Raw genomic sequence first — 24455 nt, forward strand, 5'->3', positions numbered from 1 at the left:
CCGGCTTTGTGACCTTACCATTTTGAGCTCAATTTTCTCATGGGTAAGTGTGGATAATGTCTACACATAGGATTTCAGTGGGATTAGAGAATATTAGGTATGCACAGTACCTGGTACGTAGCAAGTGCTCAGAGATGAGCTGTGAGCAGGATTTGGAAGAAGCCATCCCCATGGTGGGTATGGGGAGGCAGTGGAGGGGAGGAAAGGAGGAAGAGCCTTGGAGGTGCTGCTGTCTGGAGTCTTTGAGGCTGTCATCACCTCATAGTCAGCAGATGGCCCAGGAGCCTGGTCTGGGATGAGAGAGGGCGCCGTCTGCCAGCTTCTCAGTCCCTGTCCCTCCTGCTGGCACCCCCTCCTGCCGTAGCTCCTGTCCTGGCAGCTCTGGAGTCCTGATTGGAGGCAGTACTTGCTGAGAGCTGACCTCTCTGTCCTGTAGTCTTGGCAAGCCTGGGATGGGGGCCAGGAGCACTGGTTCCAATGCTTTCTCTCCATCACCCCCCTGCCCTGCCAGCCCACTGTTCCTGGGAGGAGGAACTCCTGGGTTCTAACCCCAGTTTAGGATTCAGATGCTGCTCGAAGAGCCAGCATTCCTCCTCTTTATGTTTCTCCTCCCTTCATGACTCCCCTCCATTGGAATGGGGGTGGGTGGTAAAAGGCAAAAGGGGAAATTTCATCAGGGGATATTTGGAACCCGGAAGAGGAAGGTGGAGTCATCTCAGGTTATCCCTTCCTATCTCAGTCCTGGGTAGGGGGGGGAAGGAGAATAAGCTTACAGCCAGATAGAAGGAGCTGGGTGTGGAAGGAAGCAGAGGGGTTTTCCTGCAGAATCGTGATAGATACGTAGATTTGGGTCCAGTGTTCTCTTTGGTTATTGCTTCTGGGAGCTGTGACCCAGAGGCCTGAGGCTTCCTAGCCGTGGAATTGGGTAGGGATGAGACACAGGTGTGGTGCTGGATCGATTTGCCTCATGTCAGCTTGTTAAAAGCTAGTTCACCTAATGGCTAGTATGTTTGACTATTGTTTTTATGTCTGTATTGGTATCTTTTTATTTTGGGTTACCTAAGGATTTTAAAAAACCCATTTGGTTGAGGGCATTTCCTCTTCTGAATAAGTATTTATCATATTTGCAGCATTTGATGGATGATGACGTTATTTTGTGCCCTTGTGAGCATCTTTGTCTAGTATGACTGTTTTAAGGCTTTTAAGCCCATTTGTGGAAAGATAGTGGAATCCATCGCACTAAATTGGTATGCACTACCTAAAGGGATATAAGAATACCTAATAAAAGATAGTTTCAGGTGACGTGGCCTGTCGTTCAGTCCTAATCCCACTGCTCCCTGTTTCTCCAGGAGGTTCCTGGGGCCTGGCCCCCAGCACTATGAAGAGCCCTTGCTGAGGCCATGAGGGGTTATCATGGCGACCGAGGCAGCCATCCCCGCCCAGCCCGCTTTGCCGACCAGCAGCATATGGACGTGGGCCCCGCTGCCAGGGCTCCATACCTGCTGGGCTCCGGGGAGGCCTTCTCCACCGAGCCCCGCTTCTGTGCCCCAAGAGCTGGTCTGGGACACCTTTCTCCTGAAGGGCCCCTGAGCCTGAGTGAGGGACCAGCGACAGGCCCCGAGGGAGGGCCGGGAGGGGCCGGGGTTGGGGGGGGTAGCAGCACCTTCCCCAGGATGTACCCTGGCCAGGGCCCCTTCGACACCTGTGAAGACTGTGTGGGCCACCCACAGGGCAAGGGTGCCCCCCGCCTGCCTCCCACACTTCTGGACCAGTTTGAAAAGCAGTTGCCTGTTCAACAAGATGGCTTCCACACGCTGCCATACCAGCGAGGGCCAGCAGGGGCCGGGCCCGGGCCAGGGTCTGGCACTACCCCGGAGGCCCGCAGCGAGAGCCCCAGCCGCATCCGGCACCTGGTTCACTCTGTGCAGAAGCTGTTTGCCAAGTCCCACTCTCTGGAGGCGCCAGGGAAGCGGGACTATAATGGGCCCAAGGCTGAGGGCAGAGGTGGCTCCGGCGGAGACAGCTACCCTGGCCCGGGCTCTGGAGGCCTCCACACCTCCCACCACCACCATCACCACCACCACCACCACCACCAGTCCCGGCATGGCAAGAGGAGCAAGAGCAAGGACCGCAAGGGGGATGGACGGCAGCAGGCCAAGGCCGCGGGCTGGTGGAGCTCCGACGACAACTTGGACAGTGACAGCGGCTTCCTGGCCGGTGGGCGGCCCCCTGGGGAGCCTGGTGGTCCCTTCTGCCTGGAGGCTCCAGATGGGTCCTACCGGGACTTGAGCTTCAAGGGGCGCTCGGGCGGGTCGGAAGGCCGCTGTCTCGCCTGCACTGGCATGTCCATGTCACTGGACGGACAATCGGTCAAGCGGAGTGCCTGGCATACCATGATGGTCAGCCAGGGCCGGGATGGATACCCAGGGGCCGGGCCAGGCAAGGGGCTCCTGGGTCCGGAGGCCAAGGCCAAAGCCAGGACTTATCACTATCTGCAGGTGAGGCTTTGGTGGGGGTGGGGAACAGGGTCCTCAGCCCTCATCAATGTTGTCACCCAGGGAGCTGTGGAAAGGGTTGGGTGGGAGCCAGCTATTCCCAGGATGGAGGGTCTGGAGTCAGGGAGGCTCTCCCTTGCCTCACTGTATTGCCTTGAGCCCCTTTGGGGACCTCAGTTTCCCTGTTTATGCAGTGAAGGGGCCCTTCTATTTTGATATTGTATGTCAGTGCTGGGAAGACTTTTCCTTTACCTGAGGTTTTGGACAAGCTGTGCTGGCCTCTGCCTCGTGAGGCTGGAGGCAGAATGAGGTTGAGAGTAGGCAGTGAACAGGACAGTGCGGTGCTCCCTGCCTGTAGCTTCCCCAGGATTGGAGGTCAGCCGTTGGAAAGCAGTCCTCTTGCCCCTTAGGCCTTCTCCAGACCTCTTTTCTGCCCAAACCTGGGTGGTCCAGATATTGTTTGAATGTGAAGGTCAGTTATTTCCAGAATGTGCCTCTGCTGGTGTTTGTCGTTCTGGGGAACCTGCAGCAGGACACCCGTGAGGCTGTGGAAGAGCCTGGGAGCCTGTCTCATGGGTTTCCCCAGGCTGGGCTTCACACAAGTCTGAGCTCCAGACACAGCAGCAGGCCAGGGCACACTGTCCCTGTCCTCTTCTACCAACTCTATAGTGTCTGCAGTTGAGGCTAAGAGCTCTGAACCCTTCTTCTTATGGAGCCTTCATCCATCTCTCACTGTCCCCTCTCCGTCTTCCTATTGAGTTGGGGTCGGGGGCTCTTCTTGCCATCAACCTCCCTCTTCTCTGCCTTACGCTCCCCTCTCATATCCCCTGACAGGCTTTCTTGAGCCCTGCTATAGTTTTAGGAGGAAAAGTCTAGACAAGTCCTAGAAGTCGAGTAGACTTAGGGTTATCCCCCAAACCCACGTTCCGCATAGTTCGTCTGCGTCCATTCATTCAGTGAGCATTTCCTGGGTGCTGTGGATACAAAGATGAAGACACAGATGCTGCTTGGGAGGAGCTCACCATTTAAAGGTGGGATAGACAAGGCATCAGGTAGAATACACTGTGATGAGGCTGTGAGAGGAGAGAGCCGTGGGAGCCTTGGGAGCCCAGAGGAGGCACCTCACCCACCTGGGTGATGGTGGCCAGAACAACTTCTAGGAAGAATGTCCCCTGAGCAGAATCTCAGTGGAGAATTTGGAGTTAGTTGAGTGCAGAAGTTCCAGGATTAAGGGTGTTCCAGGAAGAGACGACAGCACGTTCAAAGGTGTGGAGAGTTGAGCTTGCATGTGTCTTTGGGTGTCACTGGCCTTTTTGGTAAGTTGTTCACATGTTAGGGCTCTCCTGGGTAGGGAACCCACAAAAGCTCAAGGGAACAGATAGGGCCACAGTGGAAGCAGGAAGGGGTGGGAGACAGAAGGGGAGGTTGGAGACTTCTAGGATTCAGGACTTCTGGGTTGGCCTTGGATTGCCCCCTCCCTGGGAGAGAGGTTCTCTAAGCTGGGGATTGAAGGGTCCAGCAGAAAGGGTCGAGGAGAGAACACCAACCCTTCTTCTCCCATCCCTGGAACCTTGCCACCACTCCGCTGCTCCCTGCTGCTTCTCCAGGGCTTCCCTCACCTCCCTGGGGGCTTCCTTTTTAACATGCAACTCACAGTGTCCTGCAGAGGAGCCAGCAGCTCCGCAGTGGCTATGGAGTGGGAGCCCTGCAGTGTGCAGAGCGTGCCTGGCTGTCCCATCTGCCTCCCTCTGCCTCTGTGGCTCCTCTCTGTAGAGTATGGGGAAGGGCAAGGATCGATCAGGGGCTGGGGTTCCAGGGAATCTGAGGACTGGAAAGTCTGAGCCTGTTTGGGGGAGAACAAGGGGCTGCAGGGACTCTCTAGACAGACTGGTGCCCCCCCTGGCACAAAAGCAGGGGAAGCTGGCCACATCAGACCAGGTGTCTTTGTTGGATCCCCAGTCCTTTTGTTGAGACCTTGTTCCCCTACTGGATGCCAGCTCTCTCTCAGACTTCTTCCAGAATCCCTCTTTTCACTCAGAGCCTTTGTTCCTTTATGGAGCCTCGTCTCTTCCCTGCGTTGCCATCTTCTGATTGAGCCCAGCCCCACACCGAGCCCTGTCCGCCTCACCCCCTGAGGGCTCCTTCATGGGGCCCCATCCCATCCCTGTTCTTACACTGATCTCTGACCCCTCATTTAGTCCCACCCCAGAATCTCTATTCCTCTCCCAAGCCCTATGCTCTCCCTGAAGCCTGACCCCCACCCCATTTAACCTGTTCTTTTCAACAGGTGTTTTAAATCTTCGCTACCTGCCCTGGGCCCCTCCCGCATGCCTTCATTACACCTCATTCTTCACAGTGTAGGCCAACCATCCCAGACTCCCTCACCTTCCTGTCAGTGCACCTGGGGACTCATCAAAATCCCCAGCCACCCTCATACCCTTCCTTCTTGGCTCAGAGGAGAAGCCAGGACCACCCATCCCAGCATGACGCCTCCACAGGGCTTGAGCCCATCTCTCTGGGATCCCCTCTGTCCATGAGCTGTCCCCCCTTCCTCCCCACATTTAAAGACTGTCTCTTTACTGACTCTTTCCCTCATCCTGCAAACATGCCCAAATCTCTCTCATCCTAAAAAAAAAATATTTTTCTTCAACCCCATACCCCTTTCCATCTCCCTCCTGTCTTCCCTTCATTTCCAAGTTCTTAGAGTGTAGACTCCACTACTTCACTTCCTTTCACTCTCCCCTTTACTGCAGTCTGACTTCCACACCTCTGTCCTCTAAAATGTCCTGGGAGTGGTCACCAATGGTCTCTTGAGAACTCTCCTTGAAAGGTACCTTTCAATGCTTATAACAATGGTCAACATTGGGCACTTACTCTATGCTGGGCACTCTATATTGGCTCACTTATCTTTCCCACCAATGCTGTGAAGTGGGCATAATTATCATCACCAGTTCACAGACGAGGAAACTGAGGCTTAGAGATTAATCAGTTTTGCTTAAGTTTACCCAGCTAGCAAGTGACGGGGCCAGAATTCGAACATGGTTCTAACTCCGTAGCCTGAATCACTAACCTCTGCACGCACTGTGGCATTTGACATTATCAACTCCTTCTATTCTGGAAATGTCTCCTGTTTCCATGACATGGCATTCTCCTGACTTCCCTCCCACCCTTCTGCCCACTCTTTCTCAGGTGACTTCATAGGCTCCTCTCCCTTTCTTCGCAGTCCCCTTTTAAATGTCAGTGGATCCCTTCCCACCTCTCTTTCTTCTTTCCCCTGGGCTGTTTCATTCACTCCTGTGGACTCAGCTGCCACCCATGGCTCCCCTATGTCTGCCTCCAGCCCAGATCTCTCTGCTGAACTCCAGAACCAAACGCCCAACCACCTGCTCCACAGTTCTCTGCCAACTCAAGATGCTCAACGCTGAACCTATCACCTTTTCCCCAAACCTGTTTCTCTGGGATTCTGTGGCTCAGTGAGCAGCAGCCCCATCCCCCCAGGTCCTCAGCCAGCAGGATCTCAGTCGTCATCGACTCCTCCCCACCCCCTCACCCCCCACGTCTAATCAGGCTCACTGATGCTCCTTAACACCTCTCATTTCCATCTCCTCTTCCCCCTCATTGTCATTGTCTTAATTTAAGCCTCATCATCTCTTGCCTGGATAACAGCATCAGCCTCTTAATTGGTCTCCCTCTCGCCACTTGAGCCCCTGCCCTGCTCCTGGCCCTCCACGATCCATCCTCTGTTTGGACGGTTGAAGTGCTCTTTCTGAAGCACAAATTGATGTCACTCCCTCTGTGGTTCTTCACAGAAGGGAGGCAGAAAGTCAGAGGATTTGGGCTATAAGCAGTTAAGAGGATGAAGGAGAAGGAGGGGTGAAAGGTCACTGAGGTCAGGTGACTCTTTATAGGGGTGAGGTTGACATAGGTCACTTTGGCCTCTGAGCTTCAGCCTCTTGGCACCTGGCATGTCAGCTCCTAGACTCTCTAGGTGGTCCTCAATTAAGGAGCAAAAAGCACGTGGAGGATGATGGGGCATCTCCTGTAGCGGAGACCTCACCTGCTCTGCCTCTGCACATTCCTGAACGTGGCCTGCTTGAGCCAGGGCTGAGTGTCTCCCACTGGCAGTGGAGAATGTGGGTCCCCACTTCCAGATTCAGCAGGGACTTGTCTGAAAGACAGAGGCCCCTTGTCCCTGCAGGTGCCGCAAGATGACTGGGGGGGTTACCCCACTGGGGGCAAGGACGGGGAGATCCCCTGCCGCAGGATGCGGAGCGGCAGCTACATCAAAGCCATGGGGGATGAGGAGAGTGGAGACTCAGATGGCAGCCCCAAGACATCTCCCAAAGCGGTCGCCCGGCGCTTCACCACCCGCCGCTCCTCCAGCGTGGACCAGGCCCGGATCAAGTAAGGACAGGGAGAGCTGGGGTGGGGGTGGGGCGTAGGATGCTGATCCTGGGTGCCTGTAGGAGATGTGCGTAGAGTGGGTACCAGTCAGGTTCCCTGCTTAGGGTTCAATTGGGCAGTCTTGCTCTGCCCCATATGAAGAGGGGGTGCCTGTGATAACCCCTATCTGAATGTCTCTTTGGCAGAATCCCTTTACCCAGGAGTCTCCTGGGGATCTCTGGGATTTCTGAGGGTTAGACCTGCTCAGGGGCCTCAGTGCTCTCAGTCCCCTCCCCCACCTCCTAGCAGACCCCCATTCTGAATCTGGAATTTTGACCTTTCCCAGCTGCTGTGTCCCACCCAGGATCCACCCCCGGAGCTCCATCCCTGGCTATAGCCGTTCCCTCACCACCGGACAGGTAGGGAGAGGCCCAGCATGCTGGAAGGAAAGGGTGGGAAGGGGGATTCAGTCCCATGCTCAGCCTAGGCCTTAAAATCAGGAATCTGCCCATGGAGAGAGAACAGGTCTGGTTCTGGAGAGCTGGGAAGCCTGCCTTGGGACTCCTGGAGCTGACTCAGACTGAGGATCTCAGAGAGTCACATCCTTAAAAACCATGAAGCATCCTCAAAGTGATGAACTTGTAACGGCAGCGTCAGTTCTCTGAGGTTCCCCAGCACTTTCGTGGCCTGATTGCTTCCAACCCACCCCATGTAAAAGGCAAGATTGAGCATATAGACTGGAGATAGGCAGAACTGCAGTCTCAGAGATGATCAGGGCTTGAGTTCTTTCCCCTCCACTCCACCCTGTGGAACACTGGCAAGATACCTCCCTCTCAATGCCTCTGTTGGCTCATCTTTTTTTTTTTTTTTTAATGTAATTTATTTATTTTTGGCTGTGCTGGGTCTTCGTTGTGGTGCACGGGCTTCTCATCGTGGTGGCTTCTCTTGTTGTGGAGCACGGGCTCTAGATGCGCGGGCTTCAGTAGTTGTGGCATGCAGGCTCAGTAGTTGTGGCACATGGGCTTAGTTGCTCCGCAGCATGTGGGATCTTCCCGGACCAGGGCTCGACCCTGTGTTCCCTGCATTGGTAGGCGGATTCTTAACCACTGCGCCACCAGGGAAGCCAAGCCCCTGTTGGCTCATCTTTGAAATGACAATTGTAATGATGATTATCTCACAGGGGTTTTGTGAGTTCAGTGAGAAAATATATGCAAACACAAGGTACCTGGCCCCACACTGGTATTTTACAAGTGTGAGTTCTACCTAAGTGTAGACTTTACCCTTAACTAAAGGAGGCAGTGCAGTTTAGTAATTAAATGCATGAGGTGGGTTTGAATTCCAGCTCAGCTACTTACCAGCTGAGTGACCTGGGACAAGATACTTGACTTTTTTGAGCCCCACTCTCCCTATTTAAAAATAGGCATCATAATAGTGTTCTTGGCACACAGCCAGCACTCAATAAAGGTTAGCTATTTTTACTGTTTGCTGGGCAAAAAAAGCAATGCAAAGACCGTCCTGGTTGGCTCCCATGGTTTTGCTGCTGCAGTCTCTCAGCATTTCTTTGTTACATTTCCTGAATCAGGGAATCTGATTGGCACAGCCATCTTTTCACAGAAGACCATTCTATGTTGCTAAACCCACTAGTTAATGCTCAGACCTTGTTTTACTTGATCCATCAGCAACATCTAACGCAGCTGATGACTCTCTCCTTCCTGAAACACTTTTCTCAGTTGGCTTTGAGGACACCACACCTTTTAGGTTCTTCTGCCTTCTCTCTCTGGTTGCCTATTCTTAGTCTGTGTCACTGGTGCCTGCAAACTTTTCAGGATCTGAACACTGGAGTTTTCCAGGGCTTAGTTCCTGGACTTCTTCCTACACTCATTCTTTGGGTGAGCTCATCCAGGCTCATGGCTTTGAATATTATTGAGAGCCTGATGACTCCCAAATGTCTATCACCAGCCCACATTCTCCCATAAATGCATATATATCTGTGTGTTGAAATCTCACATGGATGTTGAGTAGACATCTCAAACTTAAGATGTTCAAAACTAAACTGCTGGTACCCTTTTCTCCCTCCTCAAATTTCCTACTCCATCCAATGTCTTCTCCATTTCAGATAATGGCAATTTTATTATTCCAGGAGCACTGATCTAAAACACTGAAGTCAGTCTGGACTCCTTTCTCTCTCACACATCCCATGTCCAACCCTTCAGCAAATCCTGTTGGTCCCACCTTCAAAGTATTTCCAGGATCCAGTCACTCCTCACCACCTCCACTGCCAGCACGTCAGTGCAAGTCACCATGTTCTTTTGTCTAGACTGTTGCACTGTTTTCTAGTTGATTTCTTGCACTTGTCCTTGCTCCACTTCATTCTCTCATAATATGGCCAGAGTGATCATTTAAGAATAAAATTGCATTCAATCAAGACCTTGCTCAGGGGAATAGTCAAACACTGTACTATGATGTATAAGTACAGTGCATGATCTGGCCCTTTGCCACCTCTGAGTTCCTGTTCTAACACTGTTCCCATCCCACACCCACTCCAGCCACACTGGTCTCCTTGCTGCACCTCCGACACCACACGTGTGCTTCAGCCTTAGGTCCTTTGCTGCTACCTCTGCCTGGATCTCTCCTTTCCAGATACTCCCATGGATTGCTCCCTCGCTTCTTTCAGGTCTTTACCCAAACGTTCTAAATTTTAATTTTAACCCCCCTCAACATTTCCTGTTTCCCTTCTCTGTTCTTCTCCTTTTCCTCTTCCTCCCCCCCCCGCCACTTCTTCTTTTCATCACTTTACACTATCTAACATCATGTATACTTTACATATTTTTCCAGGGGGGCATGGTTTATAACCCCTGATTTACAGAAGAGGAAATTTACAGGTTTAATGAACTAGCGACGTCACTCTATTATCTTTATCACTTTTTGCCCTTCTAGTATTTTCCTAGAACATCTTTTCCTATATTTTACTTTAAAGCTTTTTGTCTCTTTATGTTTTAGGTGTGTCTTTTGTAAGTAGTTTATAGCTATATTTTATTTGATATCCATTCTGACAATTGTTTGAGAGTTTAGTACATTTATATTTATTGTGATTTCTGATATGCTTGGATTCATTTCTGTCATCTTATTTTGTGCCCATCTATTTATCCTGCCTTTTGGGTGATGCTTTTCTACTCCTTTGCTGCCTTCTTTTGGATCAATTGGATTTTCTTCATTTTTCTCTTCACCAAATCCCACACTGATTTGGCAGTTATATGTACTAATTTCATTATTTTTGTGGTTATTCTTATACTTTCATGTGCATATTTGACTTAGCAAAGTCTCAGATTGTCTTAGATTGACAATTACTTCTACCCTTCTTCTGAACAATGTAAGGACCTTAGGACGCTTTACTTTTGATCACCTCTTCCCTTCTTACACGTACCAGTTGCCCAGTATTTTAGTCCCACCTTTTTTTTTTTTACCTCTCTCAGTTATCCTTTATTATTGTTATTAAATTTTATACTACCAATACTTGATTAGTAGTATTACTAATCCTTCACATTTTTACCTTTTCCCCCCTCACTATACCTTCTTACATTTCATTTCTTCCTTTTAAAGTAAATTCTTTAGTAACTTTTTTCAGTGAGTGTCTGTTAGTGGCAAATTCTGCCTTTAACCAAAAATGTCATTTACTCTCACTATTTTATATAATTTAGCTTATTACAGAATTTTAGGTCAACATTTATTTTCTCTCAGTGTTTTGATGATATTCCTCTGTCATCCGTTCTGTTGTTGCTGTGGGGAAGTCTACTATCAATCTAATAGTCTTTCTTGGTTATTTTCATTTCTCTCAGATTGTTGTCAAAATCTTGCCCTTGATTTTGGTGTCCTACAGTTTCACTATGATATGTGTGTGTGTGTGTGTGTGTGTGTGTGTGTGTGGTGTGTTCCCTGAATCTGAGGATTCATGTCTTTCATCAAATCTGGAAAATTCTCTCATGGTTACTGTTTGCTGGTACATCTTTTTCCTTCTTTTTACTTTCTATCTACTTGCTTTTTTATCCAGTCTGAAAATCTCTGCCTTTTGAATGGCAGTGTTTTGTCTGCTCACATTTAATGTGGTTATTGATATGGTTGGATTGTCTCATATCATTTTTGTTCCTCTGTTCTTCCTTTACTGCCTTCTTTTTTATTAAATACTTTCTGTACCATTTTAATTTCTTTTCGTTAATTCCTTTTTACTATATTATTCAAGTTATTAGTGGTTGCACTAGAAATTACAATGTGTATCTTAACTTATTAAAATCTAATTGATTCTGGTAAAATACAGAAGCATTGCTCTAATATATCTCCTTTCTCTCTCCCTTTTCTGTGCTATTATTGTCATATGTATTACCTATACCTGTGTTATAAACCTAAAAATTATTATAAACCAATAATAGTATTATAATAATTGCTTTGCTTACGTCTTTTAAAGAAGTTGAGAGAAAAGAATGTGAAAAATATATTTATAGACCTATTTATATTTACTCACATATTTACCATTTCTGGTGCTCCTCATTTCTTCCTGTGGATTTGAGTTACTACTGGTTGTCACTTCCTTTTAACCTGAAGAACTTCCATTAGTATTTCGTGTAAGATAGTTCTGCTGGCAATAATTTCTTCAGTCTGTATTTATTTGGAAATGTCTTTATTTTTACTTCATTTTATGAAGGATAGTTTTGCTGAATATAGAATTCCTGGTTGACAGTTTTTTTCTTTTAGCACTTTCACTATACCATTCCACTGCCTTTGGTGTTCATTGTTTCTGATGAAAAGCCAGTTTTTAATCATATTTTTTTTTGTATGCGATGAATTGTTTTTCTCTTGTTGCTGTTAAGATTTTCTTTTTGTCTTTCAACATTTTGACTGTAATGTGTCTGGGTGTGGATCTCTTTATGTTTAACCTGCTTTGGATTCATTGAGTTTCTTTGATCTGTAGATTAATGTTTTTCATCAAATTTGGAAAGTTTGGGGCCATTATTTTTTCAAATACTTTTTCTTCCTCTTTCTCTCTCTCTTCTTCTGGGACTCCCATTACATGCATACTGATATACTTGATGTTGTTCCATAGGTCTCTGAGGCACTGTTCATTTCTATTCAGTCATTTTCCCCATTCAGTTCTTTATATTGGATAATCTGTACTCGTCTATCTTCAAGTTTACTGATCACTTTTTATGCTGAGCCCTTCTGGTGAATTTTTAATTTCAGTTATTGTACTTTTCAGCTCTAGAATTTCCATTTGATTCTTTTCTTGTTCTTTTTAAAAACTAATTAATTAATTAATTTTTGGCTGCCACTTTTGGCTGGTTGGGTCTGCGTTGCTGTGTGAGGGCTTTCTCTAGTTGCGGCGAGCGGGGGCTACTCTTCATTGAGGTGTGTGGGCTTTTCATCGTGGTGGCTTTTCTTTGTTGCGGAACAGGGGCTCTAGGCTCATGGGCTTCAATAGTTGTGGCACGCGGGCTCTAGAGTGCAGGCTTAGTAGTTGTGGTGCATGGGCTTAGTTGCTCTGCGGCATGTGGGATCTTCCCAGAGCAGGGCTCAAACCCATGTCCCCTGCATTGTCAGGCGGATTCTTAACCACTGAGCCACCAGGGAAGTTCTTTTCTTGTTCCTTTTTAAAAAAAATTCTCTTTGTTGTGATTTTCTATTAATGCTGTCACTGTTGTCATACTTTCCTTTAAATATTTAAACATGCTTTCCTTTAGTTCTTTGAGCATTTTTATAATAGCTGCTTTGTAGTCTTTGATAAATCAAATGTTTGGGGACATTCACATTTTTTGTTTATTTACATGTGTCACAAATTTTTTGGTTGAATACTGAACATTTTAGATAATGTATTGTAGCAACTCTGGATTCTTGTTTTACCTCTTGAAGATTGTTATTGCTTTGTTTGTTAATCCCTGGGCTAAATCTGTGAAATCTATCTATGATTCCAGATGCAGCCTCTGATTTCTCCACTAATTTTGTTTCTTTCTTGTTTTTATTTTAAAGCCTGGTTTCCTAGGGGTTGACCCTGTCTCTGCATAGCTTAATGTCCAGCCAGAGATTGATCAGAGGTTGTGCTCAAAAACTTCAAGCCCGTAAGACTTCTCTCTCCTTTTATGGTTCTATGTGTGATCTGGGGAGTACAAACACTGTGCTGTTTTCAAGCCATCTTTGGCTTTTACTTTCCACCAGGCTCTCTCGCATTTCTTCTGCACGTATGCACAGGCTCCATTGGCAAAGGATATGTGGGTGGGCTCAAGGCCTCTCTGATCTCTGTTGTACATGCACCCAGCCTCTAGTTAACCCAGACTATGTGAAGAGCTTATCAAACTCTCTGTGGCTGTCTTAGCCCCTGGAACTCCCCATCAAATCCCTGTCTAGTCTGACAGTCCCATTGCTTGCCCCCAAACAGTGCTGAAACCTCAGCCTGGCAGGGCTGCTGGTTATTCCTATCCTTGACACTATAACAGACAATGCTCAAAATTAAGTGAGCTCCCTTTGTTAGTTGCAGTGAAGCAGCTGGTTTTCATAGCCTGGCCCACCCTTTTTGAACTATTGCAACGGACAGAGCTGGGAGCTTGGGTAATGGGAGCAGCCTCAGGCAAGGACACCACAGACTCATGCTGTCCTTACCCAAAGTTCAGTAGTTTTCATGAATGTGTTTCTTTGCTGTATACCTTTGATTGATTTTCAGAGTGATAAAATGGTTGTTTTTGACAGTTTTGTGCAGCTTTATAGTTGTCTTGGGGGACAGGATTTGGTATCCTCACTCTGTTGTGTCTGAAGTCAGAAGTCTGGAAAATTCTCAGTGACTATTAACCCTTTGAATATTGCCTCTTCTACATTTTATCGAGTCCCCTTTGAATATTGGGGACTTTGAATTAACCCTTTGAATATTGCCTCTTCTACATTTTATCGAGTCCCCCCTCTAGAACTCTTATTTGTTGTATTTGGGGCCTTTTTATTCTCTCCTTCATATTTTCCATCTCTTTACCTCTCTATGTTGCCTTCTAGGTAAGTTCCTCAGATATTATTCACTATTCACTGGTTCACTATTTTTCTCTTCAATTGTGTTTCATTTACTCATTAGTTGTGTTTTAAATTTCCCCCTTTGCCCCCTAGAAATCTGATTTAGTCCCTTTTCAAATCTTTCTGGTTTTTTCAAAACTTTTTTTTGGCCGCACCATGCGGCACGTGGGATCTTAGCTCCCTGACCAGGAATCAAATCTGTGCCCCCTGCAGTGGAAGCGTGGAGTCTTAACCACTGGACCGCTAGGAAAGTCCCTCAAAGCTTTTATTCTATCCTTATGTTTTCAGTTTTATTTATCTTTTAAGTTTTAGAAAATTTAAACATTGTTTAAAAGCTATTCTGTTTTAGCTAAGGTAACACTAGCTGCAGTAACCGATAAACCTTGAATTCTCAACGGCTTCACTCAGTAGAAGTTTAGTTCTTGTTTATGTCACTGTCTGCATTAGTGATCTATTGCTGCATAATAAATTACCCCAAAACATAGAGTCTTAAACAAAAAATATTTATTATCTCACAATTTCTGTGGGTCAGGAATCCAAGCACAGCTTAGCTGGGTGCCACATGGATCAGATGTCTCACAGGCTTCATCAAGGTGTTGGCCAAGGCTGCAGTCATCTCAAGGCTTGCCTAGAGGAAGATCCCCTTCCACACTCACATGGCTGTCAGCAGGCTTCAGATCCTTGATGTGTGGGACTCACCATATGGCTCACAACATAACACAATTCAAACATAACAACTTGCTTCCCCCAGAGCAAAGACTCCGAGAGAGAGATGGTGAGAGAAAGTGTCCAAGATGGAAGCCTCAGTGTTTTTTGTAATCTAATCTCAAAAGTGACATGCCATTGTATCTGCCATATTCTGTTCATTAGAAGTGGACCAATAGGTCTAATCTGCACTCAAGAGGAGGGCACTATGCAAGGATGTGAATGCAGGAGGTGAAGATGATTAGGAGCTGTGTTAGAGGTTGTCTACCACACAGTTTAATATGAGCTCATCTTCAGTGTAGCTTTATCTTTGAGAACCCTCATCAGCCTGGGTTAGGAGTGGGTCCCCCAGAAAATATTTTTAATTAATTAATTAATATATTTTAACATCTTTATTGGAGTATAACTGCTTTACAATGATGTGTTAATGTTTGCTTTACAACACAGTGAATCAGCAATACATATACATATATCCCCCTATCTCCTCCCTCTTGCATCTCCCTCTCACCCTCCTAATCCCACCCCTTTAGGTGATCATAAAGCACTGAGCTCATCTCCCTGTGCTATGCGGCTGCTTCCCACTAGCTATCTGTTTTACATTTGGTAGTTTATATAAGTCCATGACATTCTCTCACTTCGTCCCAGCTTACCCGTCCCCCTCCCTGTGTCTTTAAGTCCATCCTCTACGTCTGCGTCTTTATTCCTGTCCTACCCCTAGGTTCTTCAGAACCATTCAGAAAATATTTTTAAATTGCTTCTGTTCAACTATTCTCGGTCTGGCACCTTTTTATGTTAATTTTTAATTTGGGGGGCGTCTGGCCCATGCAGACACTGAAGGCTGGGTCTGTGTGAAGACGAGCTTGTGGGTATAAATTCTTAAGAGATTTATCATCTTTCCCCTCTCCCCAGTGCCTGGACTACAGACTAGCTCCCTTGTCATCAGTCTGTGTTGATAATTGATTTTTCTAGTTTGTCTTTTCATCAAAGCTTTCCCCTTTCCTACTTTTATGCAGGTTCCCATTTCCAATTCCACGCTTCGTGTGGGCCCAAGTGGGTGTTAAAATCTAAGCCCTTTGGTTACTGAGACCAGCAACCCCTGCCCCCGCCTCCCACCCTCCACTGGGCTGTTTGCAGCATTGGCTCACACAGTTAATATTCTGATTTTCCAGTCTCCTCTTTGCTTTTGTCCCCTGGGGACTTACCTCACTTTCTTGTGAGCTCAATTAATGTATATAAAACGTTTGTTATATTTTATTAAGTGTTTTAGAACGTTTTAAAATGGGAGGGTTTTCCAAGGTTATCTAAACCAAATGACATATGTAAAGTATACAGGATGTTGCCTTGTCCCCAGTTGGACCCACTAACTCTAGTACAGATAATTTTCAGTTAGACCCAAACAAAGTATTTTCTTTTAAATATCCCACATCCTTGGAAATATTTACTGATTCTGAGTCTGGTTTGCAGAAAGGTTAAGGTTCTCATTTCCCAAGAGGATTCTTTGGCTTTGACTCTCCTGAAAGTGAGAGTTGAGGGGAGCAGGGTGGAAGGCAGTGTAGGGAAAATAGGAGAATTCACAGCACAATGTCACAATTTCATACTTGTAATACAGTAAAGATCAGCTCAGATGTAGTATTCCTCTGAGAGTCTATAAAAATCTACATTTCCCTTAGGTCCTGGTCCCTTATTGGAACGCCAGAAGCTCCTCTTGGCTAGTAGAGATGGAATATGTGTAGCCCCAGAGAGTTTCACACCCTCCTTCTGTCTGCCTTGGATAGAATTGGTCATGGGACTAGCATATGGTGGGGATTTCAAGAGCTTGAGAACCCTTGGGAAAGATGGGCCTTTGAGAGGTATTGTCACTGTGATTTAAGAACCTCTTGCTACTAATAATAGTAGTTAATGTTTATTGAGCACCTGCTATATGCCAAATATTATGCCTAGTGCTTTACACAGAGAAAAGGGCTGGAGATACAGATATAAGCCACAGAGTGAGATTCCTTCCATCCTTGGTGTCCAGACTTGAGACTGAAATGCTCTCTGCTAGGGTTAGACGAGCTTTCTTGTGCTTCAGAGAGACCCCCTGGGCTGGATTGGTTCTAGTTGGGGAGTATCTTGAGCCCAGCCTAGAAATAGCAAGAGTTAGATCAGCTCCTGAGCTTCAGGTACCACTGGTGCTTGGTACCCCAGAGGTCAAGAGATAGGAAAATGAGAGGCAGACTCACAAGGAGTCGTGAAAGTCACAGGTGCCACAGGAGTGTGGCTTGTGCCGGAGAAACATGGGAGAACTTCATGTCTACAGGCTCTTGGATTGATTTGTCCATGGCCTGTGATTTCTGTACACTTATAATGAAGTTCCTTTAGAAAAAGCTGCAGACAGTCTTTCTTTTTAATTACTGGACCCATGTTGGAATCACTGAATCTCCAGCAAATTTGGCTCTGACCTTCAAAGCAGCCAAGGTGAAGAGAGGCTTATAGTTAGAGAACCCTGGGTTCAGATCCTTAGGGTGGAGACTGAGTTAATATAGGTTTAACAAGCTCTCCAGGACATTCTGATGCTCAGTTAGCCTGGCAGGAGAGACAGGAAACTGGACACTTTAGTTTTCTCACTTACATGCTGGGCATCTTTGGATAATTCATCTGCCCTCTCTGAGCCTTAGTTTGCCTATCTGTAGAATAGGATGGAAATTCCTGCTCAATTTGAGGTAGACTCTAGTGATATAATGTCATATACACTTTGGGGGCCGAGTTTGGAAACACTGAGCTGCAATTTACACATGAGTCAAGCTACTCCTTTCTCTGTTGACTGTACATAAATGTGATGCCATGAATCTTTCCTGGGAGGTCACAAGATGCAACCATGGGATACTTGCTGTCACATTCACCATGTGGATGCTACTGAGGACCTTGTCCATGACTTCCTCCAGTGGCCTCTACATAATCACCCATGGGGGAATTTCTCTTGGACTCAGTGACAAGAATAGTGTGATTGTCATGAGTGGTGGCCTGTGTCTACCAGGTAGGCCCTGAGACCATCCTGTGGCACTGACTGAGGGCTTACCTGCACCAAGTGCCTCCCTTGTTTTTCTCTGAGTTTCCTAAATCGCCCTATGAAGATGGTACCATTATCGTTCCCATTTGACAGGTGATTAAACAGAGGCCCCAAACTTCAATGTTCCCAGGCCACACTGCTAGGAAGTAGCAGAGCCAGCACTTGAGTCCAGTTGAGTCTCACAACATAGCCCATGTGGGCAACCCAGAAGCTATACTCCTTGAAGCTATGGGTGCTCTGAAGCTCAGGGTCAAATGTGCAACCATCCTGTGCTCTGGGTGTTGAGCTTACCACTGAACCACCTTCTTCCCTACCTTTATATTTTCTTTGTGTCAGTTTTCTCATATAAAGCAAATGAAGCTACAGCCGCTGGTATATTTAGTCTTAGTGGAGTGTTATGTGACATGCTTCCATGAACAAAATTTTTGTTTTTCTTTTTCTTAGTTGCTTCAATTTTTTTTAAACACCATGGATTCTGCATCACAAAATATCAAAACCAAAACCAAGAACCTCAATCAGCAGTGGCTGAACTTTCCTCAGAGGATGAGGGCAGGGAAGGAACCGGCAGGCTGAACCAGAACCCTAGTTAGTGGGCAGAAGGTGGGGGAGGGCTTGGAACACTTGAAGGATGATAATTTTTGCTCTGTTATGTATCCATTAATTTCCTTCCTACCACATCATTTTATCTCTATAGGTTGCTTTCCATCATTTTTGTAATGCAGTTGGTCATAAATAATAAAATAAAAGTTGTCCTTCCCTACAGTACCCCATCCCCATACTTGGCAGGAGGGTGGCTGTCAGCTCTCTGGTCCTCTCCCCCCAGGGTCAAGTGAGAGAAACGTGAAGGGCTGGGACAGGTGGAGAGGAAGATGGGGTGGTCTGGAGGCACCCGAGCTAGGCATCTGGGAGAGGCATGGGGGGGGGGGTCGAGGGAGGAGTATTTAGAGGAAAGATTAGACCCCAAGGCTGGTCCCAAAGCAGGCCTGGCGAGCAGCACAGGGCAGAGGTGCCTCTGTCTTTCTTTGCAGGGGGTGAGGGTTTCTTTTAGTCCAAAGGCGTTAAGAGTCATACAGAGACACAGCTTCTGCAGAACTAGATATATTCCTAAGGCAAAGTGCCTCAGAGACGCCCCCATCCCATCTCAGCACCACGGTAACTGTCCTTCTGGCTCCTGTACCCAGCTCAGCGAGGAGCTGAACCAGCAGCTGGAGGCCGTGTGCGGGTCCGTGTTTGGGGAGCTGGAGTCCCAGGCCGTGGACGCCCTGGACCTGCCCGGCTGTTTCCGCATGCGGAGCCACAGCTACCTCCGGGCCATCCAGGCCGGCTGCTCTCAAGACGATGACTGCCTGCCCCTCCTTTCTACCCCTGCCTCTGTCTCAGGGAGGCCCGGCTCCTGTGAGTACGCCCCCTCTGTCCCTGGCCCGGCCCTAGGTTGGAGAGCGATCTGGGTCCGGTTCTGGCCCTGGTCACGGCTCTGCTGTGTGACCTTGGGCAGATCGCTTGCCTCTCTGGGTCGGATGATGGGGAGAAGGATCCGTGGTTCCGTAGGTAGCAGCACGTGGAGTACACGTGGCTGCTGGGTTCCGTGGTACCGCGTGGGTGTGGGGAGTGGCAGACACCTGTCAGGACGTGTTTCTCACCCTGTGTGTCTTTGGTTTCCCTGGCCACAGCCTTCAACTTCAGAAAGGCCCCGCCCCCCATCCCACCGGGAAGCCAGGCCCCGCCCCGCATCTCCATCACCGCCCAGAGCAGCACCGACTCCGCCCATGAGAGCTTCACCGCGGCGGAGGGCCCAGCCCGGCGCTGCAGCTCCGCCGACGGGCTGGACGGCCCGGCCATGGGCGCGCGCACCCTGGAGTTGGCGCCGGTGTCACCCCGGGCCAGCCCCAAGCCCCCCACACTCATCATCAAGACCATTCCAGGCAGGGAGGAGCTGCGGAGCCTGGCGCGGCAGCGGAAGTGGCGGCCGTCCATCGGGGTGCAGGTATGGAAGGAGGAGGCGCCGAGGAAGTTCAGGCCCCGTCCGGTTGAGGATGGATTGAGGGGGTCAGTGGGCCCTTCTTGATCATCGACGGGGCTGCTCCAGACAGTCCCAGCCCACATCCTTGTCCCTCATCCTGGCACCATCACCCCTGGCGAGCGGAGAGCGGTGCCCAGAGGTTGGCACCTTGATGCATCTAACTTCCTGGGTCTCTCGTCTCGTTCAGGCAGATTGTCTTTTCAGGATTTGCCAGCTGGCTTGGGGCTCAGGCATCGCTTGCCCTTCTCCCTGGGAAGGACTTGCATCCCTCGGTCTAGCCCTGGCCACTGACTTCCCAATCCTGCCACCAGGTGGAGACTATCTCAGACTCGGACACAGAGAACAGGAGTCGAAGAGAGTTCCACTCCATCGGTGTACAGGTGGAAGAAGACAAGAGGTGGGTCCGAGTGGGGATATCTCAGGCTTTGCTGGGGGTGGGGTGGAGAAGAGGAGAGAGGGATGCATAACGACCTCACTGGCCTGGGCTCCCTGCACGCCCTCTCTTCCTGGTCCTGAGAACAAGCCCTTTGAATGGGGAGGTGTCAGAGCAGCCACAGAGGCTTTCCACGGAGGTGTCACCAGGGCAGTCTAAAGTGAATTCTCCTTGTACCCATACCTGTCCCAGGTGCTGTGAGGTGGACAGGAGAATACAGTGGTCCCGGGAACGGGGTAGTAGGGAGAAGTAGCAGGTAGGTGCGAAGCAGGCCTCTAGCAATCGTCCTTTAGAGGGGATAACAGGATTTTTCCAATCCCTCGTTACTTCCTGTGGTGTACAAGTATGTGAACCCCAAAAGAAACAAATAAACATGAAGATTGCCTCTCAGGGGCCCCGGGCAGATATAATACTCCTCCCCACTCGGCTCATACAAGCATTTAACCAGTTGGGGGTATGCCACTATTCTGGCATTAGGTGGCCTCAGAAACAGTGTTTCCTTAATTTCAAACTGAAAAATTTGCACTGAGAGCTCTGGAGGGAATACTGGGAGGAATCCCTCTGTTGTTGGCTTCCTATGGGAAGATGCTTTCTCTAATGGCCATGTGGCAGTGTCATAGTGGCCCATCTGCCCTCTGGGCTGCAGTGCTCCCAGGCCAGTGGCCCTAAGTGTGGTGTCTGGGAACCTGCCTGGGGCTGGCTGTAAGAGTTTCGTGGTAATCTGTGTTGCCCAGGCCATACCCCTTGAAGGAATAAAAGTAGAGTGCCAGTAGCAGTCCCTCACAGCTCTGTTCCCGGTTGCCATTGTTGGGTTTTAGACCTTCCCTAAATTCCCCCAACTATTTTTGGGAACCCCTGGGAGCATCTTGTGTGTGTGTGTGTGTGTGTGGCTGATCAAGACTACTTGGGGTTCCTGTGGGGATTCATCACTTCTCTCTACTCTCACACTAGCTCCCTGCAGCTCCATATGCTCCTGAAGCTGTAAATGCCTCCATCGAGTGCGGCAAAAAGGCGCCCTCGTTGCCCCCGTTATTACTGAAAGCTACCGTCTTCCAAATTCTTAATATTCCACAAAGATCACAGAAAAGTAGCACTTTACGGTAAAGCCAATTCTGCAAGTCTATGACTTGAGTTCTTGAGAGGTGGGGTAGGAGTCATGGCTGGGTGCAGCTCTGTGTTCAGACCACTGCCCCCAGCTCTGATGCTGCCCATGGACCAGAAACCAAGCCCATGTGCCCCCATTTGCTCCCTCATGGGGCTTCTTGGTCCCTCATCCATATAGACCCCTGGGGGTCCCCCCATTCCTCCTAACAAGCCTGAATCCTGGGAAGAGTGCAGCAGGCATTCTACTGAGACTCAGACTATATCAGTAACCTCTGTCATTCATTTGTGGATTGATTCATTCAGAAAATACTTATTAAGCATCTGTTAATAAGTATTATTAACACTTATTATGTCATAAGCATATGACAGTGCCTGTTAAATGCTCAGGGAAATGTGGAAGACGTGACTCTTACCTTCGTAGAAGTTATGGCCTAGAAGGGAGTCAAGGCAATGAATAAACAAACCATGAGTAAAAATGTGATTACACACTGTGGTATAATAGGTAATGTGATATTATTACAATTATGGTGGGAATATGAAAGAAAAAAGCAGGCACTAAGAGAGAAGGAACTTTATTTAGGTTAAGCAGGTGACATTTAAGCTGAGACTTGAGGGTTGACTAGGAACACTCAGGTGATGGTCGGGGGAGGAAGCATTCCAGGAGGAGGGAATAGCATCTGTGAAGGCACTGGGAGAGGAAAGAGTTTGACATGCATTGGGAACTGAAAGAAAATTCATGTGGCTGGTGTGGAACAGGACAGGACAATGGTGAGGGAGTAGATTGGAGAATAGGTGGGGGCCAGGTCATGTACAGCATGGGCATGATAAAGAACTGGAATCTAATTCTAATTAATGAGTAGCCCTTAAAAGGTTAAAGAAGGAGTGTGGTATGATCTAATTTATGTTTACAAAAGATCACTAGCTGCTGAGTGGAGAATGAATTTCAGGGAAGTAATGGTGGGTATGGAGAGGCTAGGAAGCAGGATTTTTTCATGATCCAGAAGAAAGGCATTATGGACAATCTTATGTTGGGGATCTTTTTTTTTTTCCTGTTGTGCAGTACCAGTGTCTGGGAACACTATTAAGTTTTATATGTTGATTTTGTATTCAGCAGCCTTGCTGCTCTCTCTTATTAGGACCCAAAGTTTGTCTGAAAATCACGATGGGTTTTCTATATAGTCAGTTATATTTTCTGCAGATGAGGATATTTCTTTTAAATCTGTATTTTTATAATTTCTTTCCCTTGTAATAGTGCATTGAAGAGGACTTCTAGTTTACTGTTGAGTGTAGCACTCTTATGTCCTTCCTGACATTAGTGAATATCTTCTAAGGCCCGGTTATAAGTGTGACGATGTTTGCAACAGATTTTTTTTTTTTTTTTTTTTTGCGGTACATGGGCCTCTCACTGTTGTGGCCTCTCCCATTGTGGAGCACAGGCTCCGGACACACAGGCTCAGCGGCCATGGCTCACGGGCCCAGCCGCTCCGCGGCATGTGGGATCTTCCCGGACTGGCGCACAAACCTGTGTCCCCTGCATCGGCAGGCGGACTCTCAACCACTGCGCCACCAGGGAAGCCCTGCAACAGATTTTGATGGATACTATTGATCAGGTCAAGGAAATTCCCTTCTAGTCCTAGTTGGCTAAGAGCTTTTAATTTTTATTTTTTAATAAAAAATGAGAGTGGAATTTTATTGAGTGCTTTTCCAGAATCTACCTAGATGATCATAGATTTAATACTTTCATCTGTAATGTGGTGAATTATATTAATAGATTTTCCATGTTGACCCATTCTTTCATTCGTGGGATAAATCCCACTTGATCCCATTATCAGTTTGGATTAAGTTTGGCTGTAACAGGGTCTCAGTAGTGACTTCAGTATATTTCTCTCTCACCAAGAAAAAAGAAAAAGCCTGGATGTAGAAGTTCAGTGTCAGGACCCCAGGCTCCTCCTGTCTTGCTGATCTTCTACCCTTTGTATATCACTCATAACCAAGGAGCTGGTGCTCAAGCCCCAGCCATCCTGTCTGCATTCTGAGCAGCACCAAGGAGAAAGAGAGGAGAAGGATGCAGTCCTTCCTTTTAGAAAGACTTCCGGCGGGAATTCCCTGGCAGTCCAATGGTCTAGGGCTCGGCACTTTCGCCGCCATGGCCCAGGTTCAATCCCTGGTCGGGGAACTAAGATCCCACAAGCTGCTCGGTGAGGCCAAAAAAGAAAAAAAAATTTCCTGAAAGTTACACACAACACTTTCCCACATCATACTGGCTAAAAACTCATCCCATGGTGGCATCTAGCTGCAAGGGAGGTGCTGTGGAATAGTCTCTTATTGGGAAGCAATGTGCAATGAGCAGAGCTGAAAATCAGGGTTCTTATGGCTAAACACAAAGAGAAGAATGGGAAATGGAACTCTAACAGTTTTTGTCACAGTCTTGCTGTATTATTTTCATATAGGTTCCTGGATTTTTGAATAGCTGTTATTTTATTTAAGATTTTTTTATTTATGTTCATAAGTGATATCGGCCTACAATTTTTTTTTATTGTTGTTATTCAGTTCAGGCATTAAGGTTATGCTAAATTCCTAAAATGAGTTTGGTAACATTCTCTCTGTTCTGTTCTTTGAAACGATTTGTGTAAAGTAGGAATTATCTATTCCTTAAAGGTTTGGTAAAGGTTGCCTATAAAACGATCTGGGCCTTTTTGGGATAAGAGAAACTTTTTGAACTACAGCTTCAGTTTATTTCATGGTTATTGATCTATTATGGTTTTATTTTTCTTCTTCAGTCAATTTTGATGATTTATATTTTTCTAAAAAATGGACCATTTAACAAAAATTGACAGTTTTCAAAATTTTTGGTACAAATATTCTTTCTCATGGTATTATAATTTTACACATTTTTATTATATTTATAGGTTATGCCCCCCTTTTTATTCCTAATACCACATGCTTATACCCTACCTCTCTTTTTTGATTCATTTTGCTCAAGGTTTGTATATTTTATCATTTTAATATATTTTTAAAATTATATTTTATTAGTCTTAAAAAAACTAGCTTTTGGTTTGGGTGAGCATCTCTATTGCTTCTCTTTTAGCTTTAATATTTCCTTTCTTCTACTACTTTTCTGTTATTTTCTTTCTTCTACCATGTTTGATTTTATTCAGCTTCTTGAACACTATTTCTTATTTTCTGACATGTTTTTAAGGCTATAAATTCCCTTCTAACTACACTGCT

General features: G+C 47.1%; 1 protein-coding gene across 1 annotated transcript in view; it reads left to right on the forward strand.

Moving 5' to 3' along the window:
* The first annotated feature begins 1357 nt into the window (after positions 1–1357).
* The window catches only part of DLGAP3 (DLG associated protein 3), a 38039-nt gene continuing 14941 nt past the window's right edge, over positions 1358–24455 (forward strand). Inside the window, exons 1-6 of the mRNA XM_027110702.1 lie at positions 1358–2498; positions 6694–6899; positions 7225–7297; positions 18852–19065; positions 19341–19654; positions 20002–20087. Of these exons, the coding sequence (XP_026966503.1) occupies positions 1401–2498; positions 6694–6899; positions 7225–7297; positions 18852–19065; positions 19341–19654; positions 20002–20087 (1991 nt within the window). The 5' untranslated portion in view covers positions 1358–1400. The remainder of the gene's footprint in view (positions 2499–6693; positions 6900–7224; positions 7298–18851; positions 19066–19340; positions 19655–20001; positions 20088–24455) is intronic.

The sequence above is a fragment of the Aethalodelphis obliquidens genome, unplaced genomic scaffold (assembly GCF_003676395.1).
Source record: "Aethalodelphis obliquidens isolate GAN/ISIS:26980383/991018 unplaced genomic scaffold, ASM367639v1 scaffold9, whole genome shotgun sequence".
Classification (NCBI taxonomy): domain Eukaryota; kingdom Metazoa; phylum Chordata; class Mammalia; order Artiodactyla; family Delphinidae; genus Aethalodelphis; species Aethalodelphis obliquidens.